This window comes from Megalobrama amblycephala, linkage group LG8, assembly GCF_018812025.1.
Source record: "Megalobrama amblycephala isolate DHTTF-2021 linkage group LG8, ASM1881202v1, whole genome shotgun sequence".
Lineage (NCBI taxonomy): Eukaryota > Metazoa > Chordata > Actinopteri > Cypriniformes > Xenocyprididae > Megalobrama > Megalobrama amblycephala.
This window is the reverse complement of record NC_063051.1, coordinates 12,895,928-12,923,806: the sequence shown is the minus strand read 5'-3', so window position 1 is coordinate 12,923,806 and position 27,879 is coordinate 12,895,928. Positions and strand designations below refer to the sequence as shown.

The window sequence follows — 27,879 nt, the reverse complement described above, 5'->3', positions numbered from 1 at the left end:
GCATCAGTCCTTTTGATCATACATTAGCTTGTGTTCAATTTCCATTGCAAACGCGAATGTTTACCAATCTCAGTTGATATGCGTTGATGCAGGATATCACTAGATATTATATTTAGTTAATGCATCAGCTCTGACTAGAGCATTATATTTCATGACAACAATGATACAACACATATGTCAGCAACTTACTTTTGCTCCATATTGCGAGGTGATTCGTAACAGTTGACTCAGAAGAAAAAGTTGAGGAAAGACCATGAGGAAATAGGAAAAAAAAAAAGGATGAATTTGTCATTTTATGGTTCATCATTTCAGAAAATGAATTAGTGTCTTAACATAGTTATTTGCAGAAAGTAATGTGGAGCTCAGCTGAAGCTTTATTGTGTTAAAAAGACAATTAACATATCAATATCTATAAACTGTAATGTTAGAAAGAGTAGCATAAAATCTTTATCGACTTACATTTCATGCTGGAAAAAAAAAAATCACTGAAGGTCCCTATCTTTGGAAAATAACGTTCATAGAAGCGGTTTAACAATTATTTTGAGAAAAAACATATCATAAGGTTAAAGTAACCTTTTACTTTTTTTTGGTCAGCTCTCAAAGGTCAGATCTTTATAACACAATAAGAGGTAGGTTTTTTGTAGTTTAATTTGAAGTTTTATTTAATATGCAAGAAAATTGTGTAAAGGCACTTTAAAATCAATTTGAATTTATGTAATTAATAAATATAAATAAACATACAAATACATAAACCCTGGAAATCAAAGCATGTTGAAAAGATCACTGAGGAGGACTGTTTCATCATCATCATCCTCAGGCCCAAAAACAAAACTCCATCCTTCATAACCAGGTTGTTCATCCATAAAAAAGTCATCATCCATCCGCAGTGTATGAAGAAGCTCCTCCAGACTTAAATGTTGGAAACCCCTTTTACTATTAAACGCTCCTTTATTGACAAAGGGATTGGTGCCCGCGTCCTCATTCTGATCTTTCTTGAACTTTCTCTCTCTGCCCTGATCAGGGTTAGTTAGATGGTCCATTTGATCATAGACTCGCCTCTTCTCTTTGTCAGACAGAACCTCATAGGCTAAGGAAAAAAAAATGAACAAAATTAATCATTAAAAAAATACTTCAGTTTAGTAGTGAATAGACTTATTTTAGGGTCTTGTGGATCCACACACACCCTGAGCAATGTTTGTGAAGGTTTGCTGTGCATTTGGGCTTAGGTTCTTATCGGGATGGTGTTTAAGGGCCAGCTTGTGAAATGCTTTCTTGATCTCTCTTGAAGATGCAGAGCGAGGAACTCCAAGAATTGAGTAATAGTCACTCACACAATTACAGGCACACACACATAGCAGAAGCACCATGCATAAATGCTCTCCTGTCACCATCATCCTCCTGAAGATCAAATGAGAATAATAAACAAACCTACCTATACATACACATTGGCCACAAAACATATTTAATGTACTACTACATCTATCATATCATCTATCAAACAAAGTGGCATCTGTAAACAAATTATGCCAAGTATGTTCTCATAATGAGAAATGTCATATTTATTTGCCATTTGTCTAAGTACTTTCAGATTTTTTAAAGGGTTAGTTCACCCAAAAATGAAAATTATGTCATTTATTACTTACCCTCTTGCCGTTCCACACCCGTAAGACCTTCGTTCATCTTCGGAACACAAATTAAGATATTTTAGTTGAAATCCGATGGCTCCGTGAGGCCTCCATAGGGAGCAATGACACTTCCTCTCTCAAGATCCATAAAGGTACTAAAAACATATTTAAATCCGTTCATGTGAGTACAGTGGTTCAATATTAATATTATAAAGTGACGAGAATATTTTTGGAGCGCCAAAAAAACAAAATAACGACTTGTTTAGTGATGGCCGATTTCAAAACAATGCTTCAGGAAGCATCAGAGCACAAATGAATCAGTGTGTCGAATCTGCTGTTCGGAGTGCCATAGTCACGTGATTTCAGCCGCTGGCAGTTTGACACGCGATCTGAATCATGATTCGATACACTGATTCATTTGTGCTCCGAATCTTCCTGAAGCAGTGTTTTGAAATCGGCCATCACTAAATAAGTCGTTATTTTGGTTTTTTTTTGGCGCACCAAAAATATTCTCGTCGCTTTATAATATTAATATTGAACCACTGTACTCACATGAACCAATTTAAATGTTTTTAGTACCTTTATGGATCTTGAGAGAGGAAGTGTCATTGCTCCCTATGAAGGCCTCACAGAGCCATTGGATTTCAACTAAAATGTCTTAATTTATGTTCCGAAGATTAACGAAGGTCTTACCGGTGTGGAACGGCAAGAGGGTAAGTAATAAATTACATCATTTTCATTTTTGGGTGAACCAACCCTTTAAATCAATCCACTCCTCAAGGCATCCGAGCACAGTAACCAACCACAGGTGTAGTTCATCACATTAACTATTAACAAAACATTAGCATTAACTATGTTTTAAAACCAGAGTCTCAAAAAGAGCTAATTTTGAACAGCATAGCTGTTTTATGAGGTGTAATTTAAAATTTAAAGGGATAGTTTACCCAAAAATGAAAATTATGTCATCGTTTACTCACCCTTAAGTTGTTCCAAACCCCTATAGATTTATTTGTTCTGCTAGACACAAATGACACTTTGGGGCACCATTGACTTCCATGGTAGGAAAAAAAATAAATCAGTGGTGCCCCAGAACTGTTCAGTTTCCCACATTCTTCAAAATATCTTCCTTTGTGTTCAACAGAACAAAGAAATGTAAACAGGTTTGGAACAACCAGAGCGTGAGTAAATGATGACAGAATTTAATTTTTGGGTGAACTATCCCTTTAACAAACACATTTTTGCAGTTTTGCTAGTATTAGTGTTGTGATATGTTAGTATTATCTTTCTAAGAAAAAAATAATATGCTTGGTTGTGTACACAGACACACACACAAACAATTTGCCATTGTATTGTAGGCTTTCATACTTTTCTAGTGTCCAAACACTGTTGGGCCAACTTTGGGGCTTACCAAGGTGTCATAAAGATAGAAATGTATACTTACACAGTATGTTACCTTCTCTGAAGATTTTACTTATCGCTATTAATAAACGCAGAATTTCAATCAATGCTGACCCGATGTTTCGAAACGTTGCGCCTATTGACGAATATGGTCTTTTCGTGAACGAATCGGTTTTTATTGATCTTTTTAGTGAACTTTTTCAAAAGATTCGATTCGTTGGGATGAATCAAAAGATTCACTACGCCACTAACATCCATTCACGTGAGGGCGCTGTGTTTTTACTCGCACGTCTCTTCACGGTAGTGCTGCGCTTGTTGAGAGCGGATTGTAAACACACGGCTATGGCTGCTGAGAGGGGCGGAGGCGACAACAACGGTAACGACGAAATGGGGAACCAACTACAGCTCCTGCCAGGTAAGTGTTCCTATTTGCTTCCTATTAAACACGGAGCTATAGAAAAATCGAAAGCATGACATCTCAATGTGCTCCTCAAAACTTGCAGGGAGATCTTTACAGACATTTCCAGATCCGCAGCAGTCGCCGTGCATGGGTGCATGACAGATGACAGATCTTTTTTGCTAACTGAAAGTGTCTGCGTACACCTGTTATTTAAAACACAAAGTGTCTGCAAAGATATTCTTGTAGCACGTTTAGAAGGAGCTGTAGCAAAAAATAAGTCAAGTGTGTACGCATTTTGTTGTTTTATTGTGTTGTCAGCAGACATTTGTTATTATATTCATTGCATTATGTGCCTAGATGAGATATTTGCTTTCTGTTTGCTTAATAGTGGCTTCATGCATGCCCGTTGTCCTCAAATGACTCCGTAAATATAGTTGAAATCGAAAGTAGGTTGTAATGTAGATGTAGTTGACAAAATGAAAGTATAAGTGAATAATAAGAATAATTGTATTCCACTTCTAATCTTTGTTTTTATAGAAAATGAAGAGGAAGAAGAGGATGTCATGGAGACTGAGGATCGAGATGGTGAGGATGCAGAAAAGCCAAGCATTATAAACTTTGACACCAGTCTGCCAACTTCACATGCTGTGAGTGTCATCTGTCATCAGTACTTTTAAACACTGGTCATGTGACCCGAGGCTAATAAGATTAAAATCTAGCTCTTTCATTCATTTCAATTCATTAGCATGCACTTTGACATTCAAGTAGCTTATGGTCAAATTTTTGCTGTAACAGAAATCTCAATCTATAGAAATAAGTCATCGAGAGTCTTTTTCTTGTTCTTTTTTATTGCATGTTTGTCTTCATATGTGTGTGCATTGTGAAGTATCTGGGCTCAGACATGGAGGAGTTTCACGGGCGTACCCTGCATGACGAGGACAGTGTGCAGAATCTGCCGGTTCTTCCCCACGTCGCTCTCATTCTGATCCCAGGTCAGACGCTGCCCTTGCAGCTTTTTCGACCACAGGAGGTCAGCATGTTCCGCAACCTCATAAGCCAAGACCGCACGTTTGCCGTGCTTGCACACAGGTATTAACAGACACGAGGTGTAGAATAATAACTTCTCCACATTAATGATCACATACCTTTGATTCTTCTTCAAGGACATTATTCATGCATGTTGCAATAGGTTTTGCAGGTGTATTGATATTTCTTACATTTGTATATGTATACCATAGTTTGACGGTGTTTCTATTTCTCTCAGTCCTGATGCGAGTGGAACGGAGATAAAGGCAGAGTTTGGGACGACGGCTGAGATCTACGCATTTCGTGAGGAGCAGGAGTACGGCATAGAGACAGTGAAGATCAAAGCTATTGGACGGCAGCGCTTCAGAGTGCATGACATACGCACACAAGCAGATGGGTAGGGGTATACGCATTCTTTCAGTGGGTACAATGATATTTTTCATTGCAGTAATGTAATGTTCATTTAAAAATAGAAAAATATTTTTGTCTTTTGTAGGATTCGTCAGGCAAAAGTACAGATTTTACCGGAAAGGATTCTGCCAGACCCTTTATGTGCACTGCAATTCCTGCCACGCTTGCATACACAAACTCCACAGACCAAACACTCACAAACAACACCACCGCAGGATCGGTGCAGTCAGACCTATAGACAGGTAACTGACATACCTGTAAACGAACATCACTTTAGACCAGTGTTTCTCATCCATTAGGAGGCCTCAGTAAACATCCAAGGGGGTCACAGGATTAAATGTGGAAATAATATATTATTAAAAATAAAATTATCATTATATTAAAACACCTAACTATTATTATTAATGTACTAAAAATCTAACTAAATTAAAATGCTAAAACACATACACCTTCCCCCCTCATTAACTAGTTTTTATTAAAGAACATACAGTTATATAATTTATGAGATTGAATTGGACTAGTTATTCTACTTTATAATTGTTTTACCATTACTTCTATATGTAACATACATTTTGCTTAATTGCTTAACACGTAATCTCCCTCTCACTTTCTTTTAAAGAAGAAGCTCCATTGTGCTGGTATGACCTCATGGCCTCCCTGGGTTTATGCACTCTATGACTCTGTGAGTTTGATCTCTGAGTATTAATTTGATTATATTATTAACAAAAGATTTTACACTATACATTATAAAGCCTTAAAGGGTTAGTTCACCCAAAAATGAAAATTTTGTCATTTATTACTTACCCTCATGCCGTTCCACACCCGTAAGACCTTCGTTCATCTTCGGAACACAAATTAAGATATTTTAGTTGAAATCCGATGGCTCCGTGAGGCCTCCATAGGGAGCAATGACACTTCCTCTCTCAAGATCCATAAAGGTACTAAAAACATATTTAAATCGGTTCATGTGAGTACAGTGGTTCAATATTAATATTATAATCGACGAGAATATTTTTGGTGCGCCAAAAAAAACGAAATAACGACTTATTTAGTGATGGCCGATTTCAAAACACTGCTTCAGGAAGATTTGGAGCTTAATGAATCAGTGTATAGTAAGTCAGTGTACAGTTATCAGTAAGTAATAAATGACAGAATTTTCATTTTTGGGTGAACTAACCCTTTAAGGTTGCAATTTTTTTCACTTAAACCATTTTACCCCTTGGAAATGAATGGTACTTCTCATTATTTACTTATTGTAAATATTATTTCAAGGATTAGTTCACTGATAATTTACTCACCCCCATGTCATCCAAGATGTTTTTGTCTTTCTTTCTTCAGTCGAAAAGAAATTAAGGGTTTTGAGAAAAACATTCCAGGATTTTTCTCCATATAGTGGACTTCAGGTGGGGTACTACGGGTTGAAGGTCCAAATTGCAGTTTCAATCCAGCTTCAAAGGGCTCTACATGATCCCATATGAGAAATAAGGGTCTTATCTAGAGAAACGATCAGCCATTTTCTAAAAAAAAAAAAAAAAAGAAAAAATGTATACACTTTTTAACCACAAATGCTCACCTTGCACTAGCTCTGCAATGCGCCACACATTACGTAATCACACTGGAAAGGTCACATGTGACGTAGGCGGAAGTACCGAACTTGCAAAGACTAAGTCAAATGCCCTTTAACAAAAAAAGATAAAACAACGACGTTGGAGGAGAAAATGAGATGTAAGAAAATGTGTTTTTCGCCCTACCACGGTACTTCTGCCTATGTCCAACGTGATTACGTAATGTGTGGTGCATCACAGAGCTAGTGCAAGACAAGCATTCGTGGTTAAAAATAATATTCATTTTTTTAGAAAAAATAGAAAATGACTGATCGTTTAGCTAGACAAGACCCTTATTCTTTGGCTGGGATCGTGTAGAGCACTTTGAAGCTGCACTGAAACTGCAATTTGGACCTTCAACCCGTTGAACCCTATTTAAGTCCACTATATGGAGAAAAATCCTAGAATGTTTTCCTCAAAAACCTTAATTTCTTTTCAGCTGAAGAAAGAAAGACATAAACATCTTGGATGACATGGGGGTGAGTAAATTATCAGGAAATTTTAATTCTGAAGTGAACTAATCCTTTCACTTTTATTATTATTATTTATTTATTTAGATTGTAAATACATTGATGTGTTTTTAAAATGTACAATCTCTGCAAACCATCATCAGCATTTCCATAATATTGACAACATACTGATGGTTATTTATGTGTTTCTCTCCAGAAAACTCTCATGAGCAGAGTAAAGAAACAACTCCATGAATGGGATGAAAACCTTAAAGATGAGTCCCTGCCTACAAATCCCACTGGTACACACTGAGTACGAGCACACAGACAGTTTCAGGCTCACACACACAGTCAAATAGTTAGAAAGCGTCTCTCTCTCTTTGCAGATTTCTCATACAGGGTGGCCGCATGTCTACCAATAGATGATGCTCTACGACTGCAGCTACTGAAGATTGGCAGTGCCATCCAGAGACTGCGCTGTGAGTTGGACATCATGGACAGGGTGTGTATGTGTGTAGTTGCCTTTGTCAATCTTCATATATGTCTTTCTATTTGTCTAGGAGTTTGTTTTATGCATTGTAAAATGCGGGAAAAGATAATATTCATATTTTTCTTGTCTCTTTACAGTGCACCTCTCTCTGCTGTAAACAGTGTCAGGATACAGAGATAACCAGCAAGAATGAGATCTTCAGGTCAGGCAATGACTTAAAAAAAAAAATGATGAGAACTGAATTTCGCAATTTAGTTATATATAGAGTTGTCAAATGTACCGACTTCGGTACCAATCGGAACTGAAATTTTAAAAATGTGATGCTTTGAGCGCTTTTGAGCGGACTTGACTGGTCCACGATAGATGCCTGCTTTCAGATGCTCCCGTGTGTATCTGTGTAAGCGTGAGCATCATTGATGACTATTTACAACGTTGATCATAGAAGCCAATCACAGACATATCCAATGAGCGTGTGAACACAATGGCCAATCAAGAGGTGTTTACTCAAAGCCTCACATTTTTAAAATGTCAGTACTGACTTAGTACCGAAGTCAGTTTGACAGCTCTAGATATTGTTTAGCAATTGAGGAGAATTAAAGAGATAGATTTCTAAAAAAAAAACATTTTTTATCATCAAGGCACCAAAGCCCATCAAGCACCAATGAGGAAAATAAAGCACCATAAAAGTTCCATGAAATTGGTCATATAGGTGATTCATCCATGCATATCTTTAATTTTTTAAGCATTTTTTTTTCATAGTAGTTTTTAATCTTCACCAGAACTTGAGACCCATAGAACCGAATCCCCTCCCTACATTTTTAATTTTTGATAATCTGTTTCACCCGGATGTACATCACACAACTTCATTGTTTCATTGCAACTTTAACAATCTTGTGAAAAAACAGTCTTATGAAGACATGTGATAGCTTTAGTTGAGGAAAAGACCAAAGTTTAAGTCATAAAGTTAGGATTTCCCTGTTGGAACTTTTTTTATATATATAAACTGGAAGGTTTTCAATGACTTATCAAATGATGACAGACTTTACATTTTTGGGTGATCTCTTTTAAGATTAAAATGAAAACAGTTACTCATGCAAAACTCCTCTGTCTTTAGTCTGTCTCTGTATGGGCCAATGGCAGCATATGTGAACCCACATGGTTATGTTCACGAGACACTTACGGTCTACAAGGCCAACAACCTCAACTTGATTGGACGGCCTTCCACACTTCATAGTTGGTTTCCAGGGTGAGATTTAATGCTTTTATATGTTCAAAAATGTGTTTTTGGTCATTTTGATTATTATGTCTTAGTATCTATTCAAATAATTAATGTAAAATTTGATGTATTTCTTTACTTAGGTATGCGTGGACAATTGCTCAGTGCAGAACCTGTGGCTCTCATATGGGCTGGAAGTTCTCAGCAGTAAAAAAGGATCTGAGTCCACCTCGTTTCTGGGGTTTGACTCGTTCTGCCCTGTTACCGACAATCCCGCAAGGCGATGAAGGTGTTGATGGGTCACGCTTGCTGTGCCTGTGATGTGATCTGAGGATTACTTGTGACCTTTAACCCTACAGCCCATAAGCATATACTCCCCAAGGGGTCTCCTCTATCACCCCAAAAATATGAGACTCCAAAACCTCACCCAGAGAGAGAGAGAGAGAGAGAAAGCAAGTGTGTTTGTGAGTTTATATGTGTAGATGTGTGCATGAACAGGGAGAGGAAAGAAAAAGGGGACAGTGAAGCATAAGATACAGAACAACAGAATGCAAGTTGTTGCCTTCACACACCTTGAGCTGTGTAAATTACAGCCTGATACGTGCAACATCATACCAGATGAGCTCTTTAAGATTACAGTCTGTTGTAATGCACTTAATTTACCGTCTAAGCTGTCTTTTCTTCATTATTACTGACTAGGTGACAGTTATTGATGCTCTTTAAAGGGATAGTTCACCCAAAAATAAAAATTCTGTCATTTACTCACCCTCAAGTTGTTCCAAGCCTGTGTAAATTTCTTTGTTCTGCTGAACACATAGGAAGATATTTGGAAAAATGTTTGTAACCAAGCAGGTCTCGCTCCCCATTGATGACCATAGTAGAAAATAAAAAATACTATGGTAGTCAATGGGGGCGAGAGCTGCTTGGTTACAAACCTTACTCAAAATATCTTCCTTTGTGTACAGCAGAACAAAGGTATACAGGTTTGGAACAACTTGAGGGTGAGTAAATGACAGAATTTTCATTTTTGGGTGAACTATCCCTTTAAGCAAGATCCCTTTTTTTGGATGTTTATGAAATAAGTAAATCTCTAACACCAAAGTGTGATGAAGTCATTTAGTCCGACAAAAAGTCTTTCATGCCCACATTTAGTGACATAATCAATTATCATGTAGAATACCTCAAACAATTATATGCTTCTTCAAAACAAGATCTAAACTGCTTAAAATTAAATCATTCTTCACATGCTATCTCTCATGTGCTTGCTTCGGGTACTTGGCACACGACTCCTGGCTAAAATTGGCAGATGGTGAATAATAAAGGTGAATAATAAAGGAAATATCAGGGAGGTACCGTTTATGTTATTTACACTTCATATCAAGAGCAATTCCCAAAAACTATTTTGTATTTAATCAGTTTCTCTGTTTTGCTATTTCCTTTGTCATTTGTTTATTTGGATACCATTTCATTAAATGATGATATGATGTATATAAGTTAAGAGCCAAAAACAGATGTGTGTATCCAGAATGGAAGTGGTGTGTGACAAACTACAGTCTGCACTTAGAAACGTTCGAAAAATATAAAGATTATGTTCACGTTCATTAAATGGAGTTCAAAATACACACTTTATACAGAAAATCAGCCAACACACATCTACGTTCTCCACTAGTTAGATACAAAAACACACTGACTTGCATATCTGTAATGTTCAAGAGATAAAATACTGTTCAGTACTAATGAATTCTCGTCAATAAACCACTTCTGAAAAGCCACAGTGTGTCTCATCTTTAAAGAAAATTTTGGTAACACTACAATTCGTAGAAACATTAATAGTATGGCATTCCAAGCAGAGCCATAGTTTGATCACAGTCTGAAAAGTCACATTTGTAGACCAACTTGGATTTGTGTACAAAATGGATTAAAAAATGGAAAATGTTGAGAATAGTTAACCTACTTGAGGTCATTTGACAACATTGAAGCATACTGTCTGAAACATATGTTGCATAATGCCTACTATTTCATATGTTACTTTTTAAAAGAGGAAGAATACAGTATAGACTGTTATATTTTCGAGCACAGCTATAGGGTGAATTCAGGGTGGTTGTTGTGACACTTTTTCCAAGTCATATCAATGGCAAAAAGTGTCCCAATCACCCTGAATTCACCCTACATCATGCGTCATGTTTTCATCTCCGACCAAACCACTAGAGGGAGGTGTTGCTATGCTGTCGCGCGCTGTCTTCTTCACTGGCTCTCGCGTGATTACGCAATAACAACAAACGTCAAGCTGTACAGATGTATGTCTGATAGTCACGTACGCGTTCTCTTCTTTCCGTTCGTTTTCTGATGGTCTGAGCCGATAAAGTGAACTTTATCGTTTCTAGTTTGTGTATTCATTTTTTTGCTTAGCCTTTATGAGAGAATTAGCGCTTTAGTTGTACTCTGTAGTAGCGAAGCTGCTATTTTGTATATTTGTCTGGGTCCTGTCCTGTTTTTGACGATGCCTCAGGAATCCCAGGAGGGGCAGCAACCGCTGCCGCTGGTCCGATCTTTGGTTAGCCGGACACCGTCCTACGTGTTGTTCTGCAACTGCAGCCCGCGCGTCGTGAAGCCCGTCTGGATCAACTTCCTTGGGGAGCCGCAGCCATACGTAGATATACAGCCGTACACCGGACGAAGAATGACAACTTATGTAGGTTCGTCAAATTATCGTTTAACTATTATGCTCTAAATAAATTGGTACATTTTTCATTAGTTATTTTCATCCTGCTATACTTTAAGAAGTTCATTTTTTATGCCAGTCAGTGCACACAAAATGGATAAACACCAAGTGTTTTGCACCAGGCAAACCAAACTATTAAGAACAATTGAGCTGCATTCCCATAAGTGGATACTAGTCTGAGAAGAAACCACTTCAATAATTTACTTTGACCACAAGTGTAAATGATTTGAACCCATTGACGTTTTAGTTAGACATTTTGCAAGTGGTGCTCACTGCAGAGCTCGACGTCCAGCTCCCCTTCTCTGGACGTAATGGGAGACCTAACCCTACCCTATCCCTAAACCTAGAGGGGACTTGGTCAAGCTCCATCTTTTACATCCATAGAGGGGGAGCTGGATATCATTTGGCTCTGCAGTAAGCACCATTTACACTGTGGAGCTTGACCTAGTCCAGCTCCACCTCTGTGGGTATAAGGGGGATGGAGCTTAACCTGCTTAGGGTTAGGGTGTGCTTGGACTGTCTAGCTCCACTGATTGGTTCTGCAATGAGCAGCCTCTTGCTTTTTGACTTATTCGTGGCAATAAAATGAATAATCTCAAAGATATTGTCTCTGTGCCTTAAAGGGTTAAGTAGTCGTAAAAGAGACAAAATTCCTAGGACTTAATTTTGATAACAAACTATCCTTTATTCCTCATATTAAAATGCTGCGAAATAGATGTTTTAAAGTAATGGATGTTATAAAAGTGCTAGCAAGGATTAAATGGGGTGCAGATTGTGAAGTACTCTTGAGACTTAATAGGACACTTGTTCGATCAAAAATGGACTATGGGAGTATTGTTTATGGATCTGCTAGGAAGTCATACATCAAAATGCTGGACACAGTACATCATACAGGATTGAGACTTGCCTTAGGAGCATTTAGGACTTCCCCAATTCAGAGCTTGTATACAGAAGCAAGAGAACCATCGTTATATAACAGAAGGCTGAAACTGGCTCTCAACTATATAGTTAAGTTAAAAGCTAATGAAAGTTACCCAGCATATTCTTCAGTTTTTCATCCTCCATATTCACATTTGTATGAAGCCAGACCCAGATACATCAGTCCTTTTGGAATTCGCATAAAATCACACTTGGAAAATATGGTCATTAATCTGGATATTCTAACATCGACGCATCTGTGTCCTATACCGCCCTGGGATATTAAAAAACCAATCATCGTCATGAACCTGGCTCAGTATTAAAAAAAGACAAATTATCCAAATGTTTATTGGGAGGAATTTTTGGATATAAGACACAGTTTACAAACTCATGTACCTGTGTACACAGATGGATCAAAGTCAGACAGTCGGGTATCTGCCACAGTAGTGATTGGGTCAAAAAGCTATGGCAAGTGTATTTCTGGACAAAGTTCAATTTTCACAGCTGAAGCTTGTGCATTACTTCTAGCTCTTGAACAAATAGAGAAGGAACATCAACGTAATTTTTTAATTTGCACAGATTCCAAATCCTTTCTACAAGCACTTGATTCTTTGAAAACTGAACATCCTATAATTATCAGCATAATAGGAAAAGTGGACTCTTTAAAGAAACAAGATTTTAATGTTGTTTTTTGTTGGATACCAGGCCATATGGGATTGACTGGTAATGAACAAGCAGATAAAGTAGCAAAGGAAGCACTTCAGTTGGAAATGACAGAATGTAAAATACCAGCATCTGACGTTAAACCAATATTGAACCTGTATATTTACAATAAATGGCAAATGGAATGGAACGAATGTGTAAATAACAAATTATATGAGGTGAATCCAGTGTTAAATCAAGGAGTTATTATTTTGAAAACAGATATGACCAGGTTGTATATACGAAATGCCGAATTGGTCATTCAAGACTCACTCATTCATATTTATTGATGGGGGAAGAAAAACCGGTCTGTGATTTGTGTAAGAATTTCACGAGTGTAAAACATATTTTAATAGAATGTCCTTTTTTAAATAATATTAGACAACGGTTTTATACAGAGAACACATTAATGGACCTTTTTAAAAAGGTTTCTCCTGGAGTAATTTTAGAATTTTTGTCGAATATTCAATTGAAAGACTCTATGTAATTGTTGTTATTTATGTTGTTGTTATTGGTATATATGTCTGATTTTGTATAGTGTTTGTTTTTAAGACAAAATTGTTAAATTATGGTATACAATGTATTGAAGTGATACTGCTGATTGCCATGAATATAGCCATTGCTGCTGATATGGCATTAAACCATGAATAAATAATAAATAAAGGGTTAAGTATTGCAATGATCTATTTGAATGAAAAGTTCTCATATTGTATTTCTGTTTCTGTCAGGACATCCATGGATGTTTCGGGATGCAGAGACTGACGATCCAATGGTAGTCAATAATAAAGAGATGTACTTGCCAGCCGCCCTTGAAAATGGGCAAGTCTCAATTGCCAACATCACATTACCGGGTATACATATTTTACTGGCGTTTGCTTAAGTATTCAGGCTGATAACCAATTCACTCTTTTTATAAAATTAGAACTTACACTAATATTGAGTATCTGCATTTCTAGGCATGGCATAATAACACTTGATATTATTTTCATTGTAAAAGAAAAAAAAAAAAAATGAAATGAAATGTGCATTAATCAGACTGTGAATCAGAAATTTTAGACTCACAAAAATGTACTTTGCACTTTATATTTGTGTTCACCAGTGTTGACCTTGCGAGATCGCTGTCTGCAAGTTGTGAGACGGTTGGTGCGCAGAGAAGATATCTGCCAGCTGGAGATCGCCCACTGCCTAAAAGATGACCTTGCTCAGAGACCCAGCATTCACGCCGATCTACGACGCATTAGCCAGCGAGTGGAACAGAAGTTACTGGAGAACAGAGAACAGCAAAACAGATGAAAACATGAACATTAACTTTGTGAATGAGGACATATTTACTGAGCAGACCTGTGCACGAGCACCATATAAAACAGACAATATAGCCTGGCACTGTTAAACACAAACCGGAGATCACAAGAAATATTTTCTTAAGCAAATGGATGCTTTAAACATGTATCAAGCAATACATTCAGGCCCTTTAGTGAGATGCACTGACATGTGAGTCCATAGGAAGAACTTTAGAAAATGCAGATTTTGTGTGGTTGTGTAGTAGACCGTGCAATAGCTGAGAGCATTATTTCATTTTTGGTTACAGCTCTCTGCGTACTTTTACTCTTTTACCAATAACTATATTTGGAAAAATGTTCTTTGTAAATAAAAAGAGTGACTATTTGTAATTATGTCTAACTGTCTAATTAAGTCTAATGACTCTTGCATTAAACCAGCATTTGTTGTCTATCTATCTATCTATCTATCTATCTATCTATCTATCTATCTATCTATCTATCTATCTATCTATCTATCTATCTGTCTGTCTGTCTGTCTGTCTGTCTGTCTGTAGTTTTCTCTAACTGGTTTTGCTTGGTTTCAAACATCAACTTCAAACCCCCCTTATATTAGAATACATTTTCTGATGTACGTCTTTCAAACTGTAAGGTTGAAGCAAGCTATAAGTCTATACAATTTATTAATTACAATATTTGTTGGACAAAACAATAGTTTGACGTCTATGTGTACAGTACAGTCCAAAAGTTTGGAACCACTAAGATTTTTAATGTTTTTAAAAGAAGTTCAGTCTGCTCACCAAGGCTACATTTATTTAATTAAAAATACAGTAAAAACAGTAATATTGTGAAATATTATTACAATTTAAAATAACTGTTTTCTATTTGAATATATTTCACAAAGTAATTTATTCCTGTGATGGCAAAGCTGAATTTTCAGCATCATTACTCCAGTCTTCAGTGTCACATGATCCTTCAGAAATCATTCTAATATGCTGATCTGCTGCTCAAGAAACATTTAATGTGTACAATTGTACAAAATATTTGTGTACAATATTTTTTTTCAGGATTATTTGATGAATAGAAAGTTCAAAAGAACAGTGTTTATCTGAAATCTAATCTTTTGTAACATTATAAATGTCTTTACTGCCACTTTTGATTGATTTAATGCATCCTTGCTGAATAAAAGTATTCATTTCTTTAATTTCTTTTCAAAAAAATAAAAATAAAAATTCTTACTGACCCCAAACTTTTGAACGGTAGTGTATAATGCTACAGAAGCTTTGTATTTCAGATAAATGCTGTTCTTTTGAACTTTCTATTCATCAAGGAATCCTGAAATAAAAAGTACACAACTGTTTTCAACATTGAAAATAATCATAAATGTTTATTGAGCAGCAAATCAGCATATTAGAATGATTTCTGAAGGATCATGTGACACTGAAGACTGGAGTAACGATGCTGAAAATTCAGCTTTGCCATCACAGGAATAAATTAATTAGTGAAATATATTCAAATAGAAAACAGTTATTTTAAATTGTAATAATATTTCACAATATTACTGTTTTTTACTGTATTTTTAATTAAATAAATGTAGCCTTGGTGAGCAGACGAAACGTCTTTTAAAAACATTAAAAATCTTAGTGGTTCCAAACTTTTGCATTTTATAATTTTTAACTGATTATATAAAAATTAAACAGCTTGACAGTTTACCCCTCATATGACAATGTACCACAGTAGTTCTGGGGCATGTTGTCACAAAGATAAACGGCATCTTTTTTCCTAGGTAGAACTGTTCAACCGCTTTTCTTTTCTTTATTTCTTTATTTTTTTAGACTTTTTGTAAGTGTGCCTTTCAGAAATAAACCCACCCTGGTTTATATACCACCTCTAAAATTTCCATAAAATTGTGAATCTTAATTCTGTAAGCCAAATTAAATGTTCACTTTAATTTTCTTTCAAAGTCTACATGCATGCTTGAAATGTGCACTCTCCATACTTAGTACACTGTCTCAAACGAACCGTTCACCGCCAGGGTCCAGTACGGTGAGGAGAGTTGACAGCAGTGAACGTTTCGCTAATTACTTACGCATGTGATCCACCTGAACTTTCATCCACACAGGCTTAAAGGTTTGTAATGTTATCTTTGCCGTTACTTGGGCGAAATTAGGTTTAATCAAGACTATTACACACTTTCAGACTGTTTTCCGTTCTTGTGATCGGAGTTATGTGCACAGGCGCTTGGTATCACAGTTTTAGGTCAGGCACGAGTTTTCTGCTAATTATTAGCATCTGTAATTAACTAATGGCTTTTTAAATAAACATGTTAACGCGTTTTACATTGTATACAGGTTTGTGCTTTTTGTTTAATAATGTATAAAAATAAATACAAGTATATAAGAGCCCTCGATGTGTTTGTAACCTTTTAGCTAACGTGCAGAAAATTCCCATCTGCTGACCATTTAGGTTTTTAAAGATACGTGTGCACATGAGTATTACTCCCTTTTCACTTTAAGTGAATCTCAAAAGTCCTTGTAACTGCATCTGGTGGCTGGACCTCCATCTCCACTTTGAATTTACAGTGTTATGGTTTGTTTATTGTTTTTCAAAGAACCTGCAAGCGAATCCATCTTAAATTTGGCTTAGAAACAGCTGCATCTGTTTGTGGTTCTCATTTTTGACCTATGTACACATTTTCTTTCTTCCTCAAGGTCTTACGATGAACCGCAAAAGGGAAAAGGTGAAGTTGATATGGCTGAATAAGGCGGTGGACTCCCCTAGAAAGCTCATGAAGAACAGCGTGGGTGTGGCACAGCCCACATGCTGGGATGGAGATGGTCAGGATGGTGGCATGAGCGAGGCTGGCTCTCCTGGCCTCAACACTTCTACTGGGTCAGCTGGACTGGGTGACATGGAAAACATGTATCTCAGCACTCCACAGCACTCCAGTTCTTCACGAAGTACACCTAAAACACGCTTAAAATTGACTGGACCCCATAGATCACTACGGAAAAAAAACAGTCCTGTTCAGGTGAGTAACAGTAAGGATTTTTTCAGTTTCCCCAGTCTAATATTTTATAGTGGAATGAAATATATTTATTGGCAGATATTTGAGAGGATTTCCATTGATTTGTGGTTTTATGTGTGACATATAGGACACTGTTTCAGGGCAGCAATCCTCTGTTGAGCCTTTATCTCCCTCTGCTGGGAAAAAACTCAGGAGTCCAGAGGATGGACAGAAACTCATTTACCTCAAAGCGCTGAATGATGCAATGGGGAATGCAGACAAAAAGTCATCATTTGGTGGGCCTAAAAGTCTGTTTGCAAATAAAACCCCAGAGAAACCTGTGAAGACAGAGGAGGAGGAAAACTGCCCTGACCTTGAGTGCTGCTCGTTCAGTGAGAACAATGAACCGCTTCCTCTGTTCATGACTAAGGATAGGCCTCCCCCACTGGAGTTAATAGACACAGAAGATGATGGGACAGAAATAAAGCTGGACACCAGGGTAATGAATACTTTTTCTTCTTCCTTTTGTTTTTTTGTTGAAAGAGATGAATACTTATGTTCAGCAAGAATGCATCAAAAGTGCCAGTAAACACTCTTATATTTCTGCAAAAAAAAAAATGTGATGCTGAAAATTCATCTTTCATCACAGTAATTGGTTGCATTTATATATTTATTATTTTATTTTAGTTATTTGTTATTTTATAGTTATTTTAAATTGTAATATTTCACAATATTACTGTTTTTACTGTTTTAATAATAAAAAATGCATCCTTGCTGAGCATAAAAGGCTTTCAAAACTAAAAAAAAAAACTTTTTAACAGTTGTGTTATGCTTATATATATTATATGTCTATTCTGCACTATTGTAAATGTCTTTTAAAAGAATTGATACTGACTTTGTCTCTATGCACAGAGTGTGATCCTAAAGCAACCAGAATCGCCGGATTGGTCGGATGTTGAGGACTCAGAGCAGGTTGAAGTTTTCTCACAGGATGAGACCTTTGAGCCAAAGGGCCAACAAATGAAGCTTAAAAGGGATTGTGAGTTTGTGGACTTCAGTGACACTCCTCCACCATTGGAATGCAACCCTTACTCCTCATCACCAGCTTTAAAGCCTTTAACATTCCCACAAGCCCTTTGGGAATTAGAATCTCAAGGGGCTGACACTACCCCAACCGTCCCAGCTAAGGATGTGGAGCTGTTGTCAGAGCGTCCGCCTCAATCTACTGCCTCTGACCTTGCAACCCCCAAGAAATATCCATGCAGTATGTCAGTTAGACGGTCCCTCAAATTACAGCAGCCCATCATCAGCACCTACACCCCCTCCACACCTGAAAGCTGGGATTGCTCTTCTTTTACTACACGCAGAACTTCAGAATCAAATTATTACACATCCTCACGGATGTTTCTCGCTGATGACAGTGCCACCCGCAGGATGTCGGTTGGCTCAGAGCCTCTTTGGTTGTCAGATTTGACCTACTCCAAAGCAGATTCTGCAGGATTTATTGACACGCACTGTCACCTTGACATGCTCTATGGGAAGTTGGGTTTCCAGGGAAGTTTCCAAAGGTTTCAGAGCATGTATGCAAGTAGTTTCCCTATGGAGTTTAGAGGCTGCATTGCAGATTTCTGCAACCCACGAATCACAGAGAAAGAGGCCATCTGGGAGGGGCTGCTGGCAGAAGAGAAAGTGTGGGGGGCCTTTGGATGCCACCCACATTTTGCCAAAGAGTATAACCACACTCATGAGCAAAGCATCATGGGTGCTATGCGTCACCCTAAGGCCATAGCGTTCGGAGAGATCGGTTTGGATTACTCGCACAAGAACTCCACAGACTCGTGGAAACAGAAAGAAGTATGGCAGACTGGGTGATTACCTCCAAATGTTTTTAATTATGTACTTTCTTATTATGAATAATTTCTTGTCTTTTTCATGTCAAGGTGTTTGAACGGCAGTTGCAGTTGGCCGTCTCCCTTAAGAAGCCTCTCGTCATACATTGCCGTGATGCTGACGATGATTTGCTGAAAATTATGAAGAAGTGTGTCCCCCGAGATTACAAAATTCACAGGTCAGTTCTCATAAAAATAAACACTCGGGCCAGTTTTTTATGTTTGTTTTTAGAAATAATAAATAATCTATGCATTTGATTTGGCTATATATTAAAATACAGTATGTAAGCACAGATTAGGAGAGAAAACAAATAGAAAGTGCCAACAGTTGGCGCATTACGGCATATAGTGACATTTAAAGGTGCCTTAGAATTTTTTTTAAAAGATGTAATATAAGTCTAAGGTGTCCCCTGAATGTGTCTGTGAAGTTTCAGTTCAAAATACCCCATAGATTTATTTTAATTCATTTTTTTAACTGCCTATTTTGGGGCATAATTAGAAATGAGCCGATTCAGGGTGTGTGGCCCTTTAAAACTCGTGCTCCACGCCCCAAGAGCTCGCACTTGCCTTAAACAACATAAAAAAAAGTTCAAACAGCTAATATAACCCTCAAAATGGATCTTTACAAAGTGTTCGTCATGCAGCATGTCTAATCGCGTAAGTACAGTGTTTATTTTGATGTTTACATTGATTCTGAATGAGTTTGAGGCTGTGCTCCGTGGCTAACGGCTAATGATACACTGTTGGAGAGATTTATAAAGAATGAAGTTGTGTTTATGAACTATACAGACTGCAAGTGTTTAAAAATGAAAATAGCGACGGCTCTTGTCTCCGTGAATACAGTAAGAAACGATGGTAACTTTAACCACATTTAACACTACATTAGCAAAATGCTAACGAAACATTTAGAAAGACAATTTACAAATATCACTAAAAATATCATGTCATGAATCATGTCAGTTATTATAGCTCCATCTGCCATTTTTTGCTGTTGTCCTTGCTTGCTTACCTAGTCTGATGATTCAGCTGTGCAGCTCCAGACATCCTGCCCTTGTCTCATGCCTTTCATAATGTTGGGAACATGGGCTGGCATATGCAAATATTGTGGTGTTATGTTGAGATTCGCCTGTTCTTCAGAGGTCTTTTAAACAAATGAGATTTATATAAGAAGGAGGAAACAGTGGAGTTTGAGACTCACTGTATGTCTTTTCCATGTACTGAACTCTTGTTATTTAACTATGCCGAGGTAAATTCAATTTTTGAATCTAGGGCACCTTTAATGACTTTGAGCAGACTTTCTATTGAAAATAGTTGGCAGCACTGGTTAGAGTTCATAGTCTACTAACCTGTGTCTTTATGTTTGTTAGACACTGTTTCACCAACAGCTACTCAGTGATTGAGCCGTTCCTAAATGAGTTCTCTAACCTGTGTGTGGGTTTCACTGGACTAGTGACGTACCATCGAGCTACGGAGGTTCGAGCCGCTGTGAGAAAAATCCCACTCGACAGAATCCTACTGGAGACAGATGCACCATATTTCCTACCCAGACAGGTCTCAGTGCTTGTTACTAAGTACACATTGTTTGATTCTACTTGCATATATGCACATGCCTTGACTAATTTGTTATTCTTTAACCCTCATCCTCTCCTCACAATGTGCAAAACAATTCCTTCCCTCGTGGGTCAAAATGACCTGAGGGAAGGATGATGCATTCACCTCTCTTCATCTTTCTGTAGGTGCCCAAGACTGTATGCAGGTTTGCTCACCCTGGTATGGGCATACACACACTGCGTGAGATTAGTCTGCTGAAGGGAGAGCTGCTAACCACAGTACTGCACACAGTCCGGCAGAACACAAGACACATATACGGACTGTGATTGGAAACGGCGTGTTAAACTACTTGCTATTTTATCAACTGAAGTCCTTCAAAATCGTAGTCCTGCTAGCAGTTTAGTCTTGCATCTTTGGCACTTTCTCAACTAAACAGTCTTCAATGTGAATTTTTTTTTTTTTTTTTACATAACAATGTAAAAAACATAACAATGTCTTCAAGAATTGATATTTCAATGTACTATAGAGTGTGTTAGTAAGTGTACGTGCATTGCTACTTAAGTTTCTTACCGTGTTATAGGGAATTTCACATCTGTTAAAACTGTTAGTAATGTGATACATTTTAATATCTCTTCAGTTTTGTGTTTTAAAATGGTTCTCTGTTCTCAGGTTTCTTTGGTCGTGTGTCTGCATACATGCTTACAAGTTATGTATGCCTTTGAGACATAAGTGACATAAAATGCCATCTTGTGTCTTTATATTAGAACCAGTAATTTTGATATGAAAGTTTGTGAAAAAGAAAATGTGAAACAGAATTAGAAAAACCACAACAAATAGCTTTTACCAGGTTGTTGGTTTTATATAAATATAACTTTTGTTTGAATAAATGTAAATGCAATATGAATGGGTTTATGAAATTATTTTTCATGAGATACATGCATATGAGATTGAGCAAAGAAAATAGAAACCAGAGGCAGAAAATTATTTGTCATCCTTTATTTTGTCAAATCGCTGTTAGAAAATGATTTAAATTTTGAATAATTTTTGATTTATAAGGAGTTAATTCTTGGAGGGACTGGTAGCTCTTGTCAGAATTCTGAAACAAATGAGAAAATACATTTTGCATATTAGTTTGCAACAAACGGTGACTTGAATTTTCTGACAGGAAGCACTTTTAGTTTTTAGGGTTCTTTAAAAATAAGGACTTTTTCTGGGAAATGAAACACCATTTTTCATAGTTACTTGTTTGGATCAAGAGTTCAGCTCACCAAATGGAGAATCACTAAGAAGATTCACAAGAACCTTCTGCAGCACAGGACCATATTTCTCATACTCTGCTTCACTCAGAGACACGGACAGTTCGAACGGAGCACTCATCTAAACAGGCAGTGAGAACAAAGTATGACTGCAGTAGTAACTTACTGAAATCTTATTTAAATGTGCACTTGCTTTGAGGTTTTACCATGAACTGATCATCCTCTTTAATCACTGGGATCTCTGAATCAGCAGCGTCTCTTCTGCCCACCCGTGGTGGCCTTCGACCCTTAAAAAGGGACACGGTATATCTGATGCCAAGACTTCAAGCATGAATTTATGTAATCTTGACAAACTAAATTGAGTCATTAAAATTGGTTTACTCCAAACACACTCAAAAACATCCACTAGACATATGCTCACCTGTGGTTTCTGAGCAGGACTGAGAAAGCTGGTGCCGCCTCTCACAGACTCGAGACATAAGGAAAGAGCACATATGAGCAGGAACATGTGGCTGGCACGACAGTGCAGAGGCATCCTGGGAAATCAGCTGGTTTAGTTCTGTTTAATGACAACACTCTTAATGGCTGCATCTTTAAAATACATTGTATATACTGAGAGCACAGAAATGGTAAAAAAATCAATCAATCCCACCTTCTGTAATGATCAAACTGCTTCAAGTAGGTCTGTGCAGAAAGATCTGCTTCTCACTTTTATAATAGCCTTTGGTTAACAATTAGCATTAAAGTCTACAAATGACACTGTGAAAACAAACAGAACTAAAAAATCCCTGATTGTTACTGTATGCGTGACAAAGAGATTTTCCTCAGGGTGATATGAATATGATAACAGATGATGACAAAGTCATATGGTGATGTGGCTGCTGTGTCAGTAGATATATGTGTTACTAGACCACTGAACTATTGCCATGGCAGGTTTATTTGATTGACCTGGCAATTCCTCTGTAACAGGAGCAAATATTTGGTACGAACACACACTTTTAAGTGGACTCACCCTTGTACATAGTTGGCAGCATATTCTTCCTACCCATAACTGATATGCATATTGGCCTATTTATTTATTTATTTATTTTTTGTGCTAATTAAAATACATATCATAATGTAACAAAGTACCATTTTTATGGAGAATATCAGCTTATAGGCCATTACTTTATTACAATTGTGTATGTGTGTGTGTGTGTGTCTGGGGGAGGGATTCTTCTGGTTTTCATATTTTTTACTAACCAAAAAATATTATTTATTTTTTTATATGATACCAGCTTAATATCATATTCTTTGACATTTATCACTAACAAAATAGTACCACATCTGCTGAAATAAACACCTAAAACCAGCCTAAGGTGGTTGGCTGATCTTAGCTTGTCTTCAGTCATACTTAATTTAGCAGGCTAGTTTTAGATGGGTTTTGGACACTTCTTTAGATGGTCAGACTGGACTTAGCTGGTCAGGCCAAGCTGGAACACCAACTAACCTGCTAAAACTAGCTGAAACTTGACTTGGCCAGGCTGGGGACCAGCTTGACCATCTCAAACCAGCTACATCCAGCTTACCTCAGCTTTGGCTGTTTGCTTTTTTTTTTTGATATTGCATAATGACATATTTTGGACGTTTAACATGGTAGAAACACGTTTTTAGTGTATATCACTTTGAAGCAACCGTTGAACATTATTATTTAGCTACTTCATATTTTATACTAGAATAAAAATAAACGAGAGTATTATCATGTTTTTTATGTTTTGGTCAAGGCAAGCAAAAATCCATATTTTATTTACTCCATAGAAATAATAATAAAAAAATTGGTTTCAATTTAAAATATTGTTGTAGTTTTACCTCCGAGACAGCAGATGGCAGGCTACATTTCTTCTTTTCAGCATTGTTTTTGGATACTGTTTTGCTCTCTGAATGTCAGTGTTAGCCTGTTACCTAAACAGCTACAGTTAACATGGATAAAAAGAAGAAACCATACAATGTTACAGCGTCATCGGTGAATAATTTGTATCTTATCTCTCTTTTTTTGAACAAGGCACTTTTCATATTTTTAGTTTTGTTTGTGTGTTATAGTTAGCTTAGCATGACAGCTGACAGTAAACTTGCATTGTGTGCCTGTTTTTAAACTGGGAATGATGACCCAGTCCTTAAATGTTTTGGTCAACGTGTACTTTTCAATTTATATTTCAGCTGGTTGATTTGAAAGCGGAATTATACCGGAAGCAGGAGCAATTTAAGCACGACAGAATTGGCCAAGATGCAGGAGCTGCACAGAAGTCCAAGACAAAAATAAAAGTAAGACACGGGCAGTTAATGACTGATGATCATTCAATCATTATGTATACACCTGTTGTAATTGTAATTGTGTGTGTATGTGCTCACAGAAGCCCAATATCTGGACTAAACAAAATGAAGGAGTCAATGTACGAGCGCAGAGGGATGTCCAGCAAACTACTGAGGAAGAAAACACACTAGATAAATCCAGGTGAATAGACTGTCAACGGAATTTGATTTATTTGAATATTTTTATTATTATTATTATTTGGCTATTGGCTAACGTTATATATTTTTTGTTTTATAGCCCAGTACTACAGTATTCGGATTCTTTATATCCTCTTTATCAATTAATTTTCTTTTGACTTCTTCATAAAAGTATATAGACACTAAAATGAATCACAATAACTCGATATAACAAAATATCAAACCAAGTTATTACAAAAATTAAAGTGTGAAAGTTTTAGCATTTGTGAAAAGATCTAGCATATTTTTGCAGATGACACTTTGTTTGATAGTTATGTAATACAATGAATTTCATATATAAGTCTGTCTTAAGTGTCCAAATATTTTGAGGCCAGTGTATGATTCATGTTTTTTGTTTTTATAACAACCTGTTATAAATGATGATCATAGTTTTTTTTAATTTGCTGCAGACTATTTCACATTCACATATTAGAAAAACATACTCAAAAATACAAATGAGGATATATTATTATTAAAAGGTATTATTTGTCTTTTTTTACTGCATACAAATGCTTTTTTGGGGTCACTTTGTTTTTATTATTATGACATAATAATATGAGACCATACACCCTGTTTTAAATGCTGATACATTGTAATATAATATAACTAATATATAATATAATATGACTGTATAATATAATATATACTTAATAATAATAATATGGTGGTACTTAAAATAATATGGTGATACAATAAAATTATTAAGTAATTAAATAAATCATTATGTATTTATTATTATTTTTTTTACAATATAATTATGTAGAAAAATTCATGTTCAGATCAAATTGTGGAATACAATCATATTAATGCCCTTCTGATGCATTTTTGTGTTATGCAGGCAAAAACTGGAGGAAAAGGCACGCCTTTATGAACAGATGACAAAAGGAGATTTCCCAGGTATATGCTTACTGACATTCCCAGATTTAAGCATTTCACTTCTTAAATGAAACTTTACACTGCTTTGGGTGTTTTGTAAATAAACTGATATTGATGTTGATGATTTCTTTTTACATTTAGATGAGGAGACTGAAAGTCTTTTCCTGGTGGACTTCACCCAGAAGATCATCAACCAGAGGAACGAACCACAGACACGCACTGCAAATATAGCAGGGGACCGAGATGGAGAGGAATCTGATGTGAACGTCCCTGTTCCAGCCCCACAGAATGCAAATGAAGAATGGTATGGTGTTTTTATAAATTAATTTTGAACCTGATTAAGAGGCAATGTGATTTGAACTCAACTATGGGTTTTCTTGCTTACTCTCTCTTTCTTGCAGGGTGGACTATGTTGATGCTTTAGGACGTTCTCGAAGATGTCTGAGGAAAGACCTACCAGATTTTCAGAAAATGGACCAAGATCTCCAGAACAAGAGGTACATTTAATTTTCTTAACTTTGCTGTGTGTGATTTTTTTTTTTTTTTAAATTATTATTATTAAAGATATTACATATCTATTATTATGCACAGGGTGACTGGCGCTGACAGGACGCTGTTATCTGAGGACATGAGGAGAGAAATGCAGAGAGAGCAGTGGGAGAGAGAGGAAGAGGAGCAGATGAAGAGGCCTGTTGGACCCATTCACTATGAAAATATCAAAGAGCAAGGTGATGGAGAGGATTGATCTCTAGACACTCCGAAACCTGTCTAATGTGTAGAAAATGCCTTTAATTAGTCCTTCTTTGAGAGTGTTGAATTAAATCTGCACACTGTCTCACATGAGGGTTTTGTGTCTGTTTCAGAGGCCAGAGAGCTGGGTGTTGGGTATTTTGCTTTTGCCCAGGATGAGGACCAACGTAGAAAACAGAGAGAAACTCTAGACATGCTGAGAGACCAGGTCAGAACAACAAAATTAAATGATGAGTCACAAACTCTTTTTCAAAGTAGAATGAGCTGCCTACCTAGACAGCATTGTAAGCGTGCATACGAAGCAAAGACTGTTTCAAAAGGTAGGCAGCATTATGTTGCCTTCTAAGACACTTTGTTTTGGCCCAAAATTAGGAAGTATCACATGTATATCTTGCAGAGGATGCACTTCCAGAATGCATTGCAACTTAAGGTGCACTGATATGAAAATTCTGTTAGGTTACTCACTATGTTGGCAGCATACAGTTAGTGAGCCCACTAGATTTTTGGCTGGGTTTAAAACGGTTTAAAACAGTCTTCCTCAGCTCCTATACTAAATCTTCATCAGCTTTTATAATATTGGCTGCAATGTAAATTATTAAGGTTTACAACTTTTTTCTCTCTGCAGACCACAGAGCAGCGCAGCAAACGTGAGCAGCTGAAGGAGAAGCGGAAAGCCCTGCTTGAAGCTCGACTCGCTAAAGTGAGGATGAGGAGGATGAAGAAAAGCAAGCTGGAGCCAGGGGAGGAAGAAGATGGTGTGTTTAATTAATAGGACCATATATGCTTTGAAGCATATGTTGGTGGTGATTTCTAAAGGATATTTTTGGATAATGTCTGATGTTCCCTTGTAGCTCCTGCTGCTGATGGTGCTGAGAATGATGAAGATGAAGATGAAGAAGTTGGACCTCCAGCCCCTGCAACAGTGCCGAAAGTAGAAGTGGAGATTCAGGAAAGAAAAGACACCAAACCTGGCGTTCCATACATAAGAGAGTGGGACAGAGGCAAAGGTACATGACCGTACACATAAATGCACGCCGTATTCCTTCCTTCCTTCCTTTTCCTTTGCTCCAGTGTTTACATTTGCTGTTTTGAAGAAAACGCAACTTAAATATTTATTTCCTTTTCCAGAGTTCTCCTGGGGTCAGTGGACCAGTCGTCGTCGAGATGAGCGAGAGTCAGAGTTTGCTCCTCCCTCTGCTTATTTCGCAGAAGACAGATGGGCCAATCACAGCAGAGCAACAGATAAAGGGCAGGCCAAAGGAAAACCTGCCTTCAAGTGGTCTGAATCCCAAAGGGCCACAGAAAGAGACACAGAGAACATATCTACCCCTAGTCATCCTTCTGACATTCCCACATATGCACAACCTTCTCAACCACAGACTGCTCAAACACAGAGTCTGGATGACCTGTTGTCATACTACAAACACTCTACATGAACAAGTCAGAAAATCGTTTGGGAAACTATAGAAATGGAAGGCTGCATCAAGCCTGGAGGCATTATGTCAGTCTTAAGCAGGAGAGACGGTTACACTTTGAATGTAAAATGTAACTGATTTGCAAAGTTAGAATAAAAAAATGACCAGATTTTTGTTTGATCTTTGTGCATCTTTTATTCCATCACTATTTATATTTACTCCCAGTGTGAACCACTTTTTTTAACCATATGTAATTTGCCCTCAGTTCTTTCACCAGGTTGTACATTTATTTATAAATTAGAACATAAGTAACTTTTGAGAATAAACTCGTTAAATTACGAGAAAAAACTCTTTAAATTTAGAGAAAAAAG

The 27,879-nt window shown here is 37.0% G+C and overlaps 6 protein-coding genes across 11 annotated transcripts; 4 read left to right on the top strand and 2 right to left on the bottom strand.

The window, feature by feature from the left end:
- Positions 1–630: 630 nt before the first annotated feature.
- On the bottom strand, positions 631–3,293 carry zgc:152986 (uncharacterized protein LOC101884054 homolog). The gene is made up of 3 exons (XM_048199436.1): positions 3,067–3,293; positions 1,184–1,398; positions 631–1,087 (listed from the first exon to the last, which is right to left on the bottom strand). Exons 2-3 carry the CDS (start codon positions 1,392–1,394, stop codon positions 762–764), a joined length of 537 nt encoding a protein of 178 aa, XP_048055393.1. The 5' UTR covers positions 1,395–1,398; positions 3,067–3,293; the 3' UTR covers positions 631–761.
- On the top strand, positions 3,071–10,391 carry crbn (cereblon). 2 transcript variants are annotated; one of them, XM_048199420.1, is made up of 11 exons: positions 3,071–3,438; positions 3,961–4,070; positions 4,310–4,512; positions 4,688–4,846; positions 4,946–5,102; positions 5,483–5,542; positions 7,131–7,215; positions 7,300–7,415; positions 7,541–7,605; positions 8,518–8,649; positions 8,763–10,391. In XM_048199420.1, the coding sequence occupies exons 1-11, from the start codon at positions 3,072–3,074 to the stop codon at positions 8,938–8,940; spliced, it is 1,632 nt and encodes a 543-aa protein (XP_048055377.1). In that variant the 5' UTR covers position 3,071; the 3' UTR covers positions 8,941–10,391. The 2 variants fall into 2 exon arrangements, with proteins under 2 accessions (XP_048055377.1, XP_048055376.1); XM_048199419.1 differs by having other exon boundaries at positions 5,480–5,542.
- A 460-nt stretch (positions 10,392–10,851) lies between these two features.
- vhl (von Hippel-Lindau tumor suppressor) lies at positions 10,852–14,631 on the top strand. The gene is made up of 3 exons (XM_048199441.1): positions 10,852–11,315; positions 13,690–13,812; positions 14,061–14,631. The coding sequence occupies exons 1-3, from the start codon at positions 11,120–11,122 to the stop codon at positions 14,252–14,254; spliced, it is 513 nt and encodes a 170-aa protein (XP_048055398.1). The 5' UTR covers positions 10,852–11,119; the 3' UTR covers positions 14,255–14,631.
- A 1,598-nt stretch (positions 14,632–16,229) lies between these two features.
- tatdn2 (TatD DNase domain containing 2) lies at positions 16,230–21,589 on the top strand. 3 transcript variants are annotated; one of them, XM_048199408.1, is made up of 7 exons: positions 16,230–16,368; positions 16,950–17,269; positions 17,394–17,744; positions 18,158–19,099; positions 19,186–19,313; positions 20,502–20,685; positions 20,871–21,589. In XM_048199408.1, the coding sequence occupies exons 2-7, from the start codon at positions 16,958–16,960 to the stop codon at positions 21,009–21,011; spliced, it is 2,058 nt and encodes a 685-aa protein (XP_048055365.1). In that variant the 5' UTR covers positions 16,230–16,368; positions 16,950–16,957; the 3' UTR covers positions 21,012–21,589. The 3 variants fall into 3 exon arrangements, with proteins under 3 accessions (XP_048055365.1, XP_048055367.1, XP_048055366.1); XM_048199410.1 differs by having other exon boundaries at positions 20,585–20,685; positions 20,871–21,072; XM_048199409.1 differs by lacking the exon at positions 16,230–16,368 and adding an exon at positions 16,404–16,497.
- Positions 21,590–21,666: 77 nt separating this feature from the next.
- Positions 21,667–22,960, bottom strand: ghrl (ghrelin/obestatin prepropeptide). Of its 3 annotated transcripts, none has more exons than XM_048199447.1 (5): positions 22,594–22,960; positions 22,363–22,500; positions 22,148–22,228; positions 21,954–22,062; positions 21,667–21,781 (listed from the first exon to the last, which is right to left on the bottom strand). In XM_048199447.1, exons 2-5 carry the CDS (start codon positions 22,474–22,476, stop codon positions 21,774–21,776), a joined length of 312 nt encoding a protein of 103 aa, XP_048055404.1. In that variant the 5' UTR covers positions 22,477–22,500; positions 22,594–22,960; the 3' UTR covers positions 21,667–21,773. The 3 variants fall into 3 exon arrangements, with proteins under 3 accessions (XP_048055404.1, XP_048055406.1, XP_048055405.1); XM_048199449.1 differs by having other exon boundaries at positions 22,363–22,477; positions 22,594–22,946; XM_048199448.1 differs by lacking the exon at positions 22,594–22,960 and having other exon boundaries at positions 22,363–22,538.
- Positions 22,961–23,786: 826 nt separating this feature from the next.
- Positions 23,787–27,677, top strand: ccdc174 (coiled-coil domain containing 174). Its single transcript, XM_048199426.1, has 11 exons — positions 23,787–23,943; positions 24,138–24,242; positions 24,332–24,432; positions 25,306–25,364; positions 25,485–25,647; positions 25,745–25,840; positions 25,935–26,071; positions 26,207–26,301; positions 26,719–26,848; positions 26,945–27,100; positions 27,222–27,677. The coding sequence occupies exons 1-11, from the start codon at positions 23,902–23,904 to the stop codon at positions 27,527–27,529; spliced, it is 1,392 nt and encodes a 463-aa protein (XP_048055383.1). The 5' UTR covers positions 23,787–23,901; the 3' UTR covers positions 27,530–27,677.
- The last annotated feature ends 202 nt before the right edge of the window (positions 27,678–27,879 follow it).

Bases quoted from the DNA above. Each gene is read 5' to 3' on its own strand.
- zgc:152986 (XM_048199436.1), bottom strand. From the start codon at position 1,394: ATGATGGTGACAGGAGAGCATTTATGCATGGTGCTTCTGCTATGTGTG. The intron at 1,088-1,183 runs GTGTGTGTGGAT...TTTTTTCCTTAG, and splicing joins CTTCACAAACATTGCTCAGG to CCTATGAGGTTCTGTCTGAC.
- crbn (XM_048199419.1), top strand. From the start codon at position 3,072: ATGTTACCTTCTCTGAAGATTTTACTTATCGCTATTAATAAACGCAGA. The intron at 4,847-4,945 runs GTAGGGGTATAC...TGTCTTTTGTAG, and splicing joins ATACGCACACAAGCAGATGG to GATTCGTCAGGCAAAAGTAC. The intron at 5,103-5,479 runs GTAACTGACATA...TTTCTTTTAAAG, and splicing joins GCAGTCAGACCTATAGACAG to AAGAAGCTCCATTGTGCTGG.
- vhl (XM_048199441.1), top strand. From the start codon at position 11,120: ATGCCTCAGGAATCCCAGGAGGGGCAGCAACCGCTGCCGCTGGTCCGA. The intron at 11,316-13,689 runs GTTCGTCAAATT...TGTTTCTGTCAG, and splicing joins AAGAATGACAACTTATGTAG to GACATCCATGGATGTTTCGG. The intron at 13,813-14,060 runs GTATACATATTT...TGTGTTCACCAG, and splicing joins TGCCAACATCACATTACCGG to TGTTGACCTTGCGAGATCGC.
- tatdn2 (XM_048199408.1), top strand. From the start codon at position 16,958: ATGAACCGCAAAAGGGAAAAGGTGAAGTTGATATGGCTGAATAAGGCG. The intron at 17,270-17,393 runs GTGAGTAACAGT...TGTGACATATAG, and splicing joins AAAAAAACAGTCCTGTTCAG to GACACTGTTTCAGGGCAGCA. The intron at 17,745-18,157 runs GTAATGAATACT...CTCTATGCACAG, and splicing joins AAATAAAGCTGGACACCAGG to AGTGTGATCCTAAAGCAACC.
- ghrl (XM_048199447.1), bottom strand. From the start codon at position 22,476: ATGCCTCTGCACTGTCGTGCCAGCCACATGTTCCTGCTCATATGTGCT. The intron at 22,229-22,362 runs GTGAGCATATGT...TCCCTTTTTAAG, and splicing joins GTCCTGCTCAGAAACCACAG to GGTCGAAGGCCACCACGGGT. The intron at 22,063-22,147 runs GTAAAACCTCAA...CTGCCTGTTTAG, and splicing joins AAGAGGATGATCAGTTCATG to ATGAGTGCTCCGTTCGAACT.
- ccdc174 (XM_048199426.1), top strand. From the start codon at position 23,902: ATGGATAAAAAGAAGAAACCATACAATGTTACAGCGTCATCG. The intron at 24,243-24,331 runs GTAAGACACGGG...ATGTGCTCACAG, and splicing joins AGTCCAAGACAAAAATAAAA to AAGCCCAATATCTGGACTAA. The intron at 24,433-25,305 runs GTGAATAGACTG...TGTGTTATGCAG, and splicing joins AACACACTAGATAAATCCAG to GCAAAAACTGGAGGAAAAGG.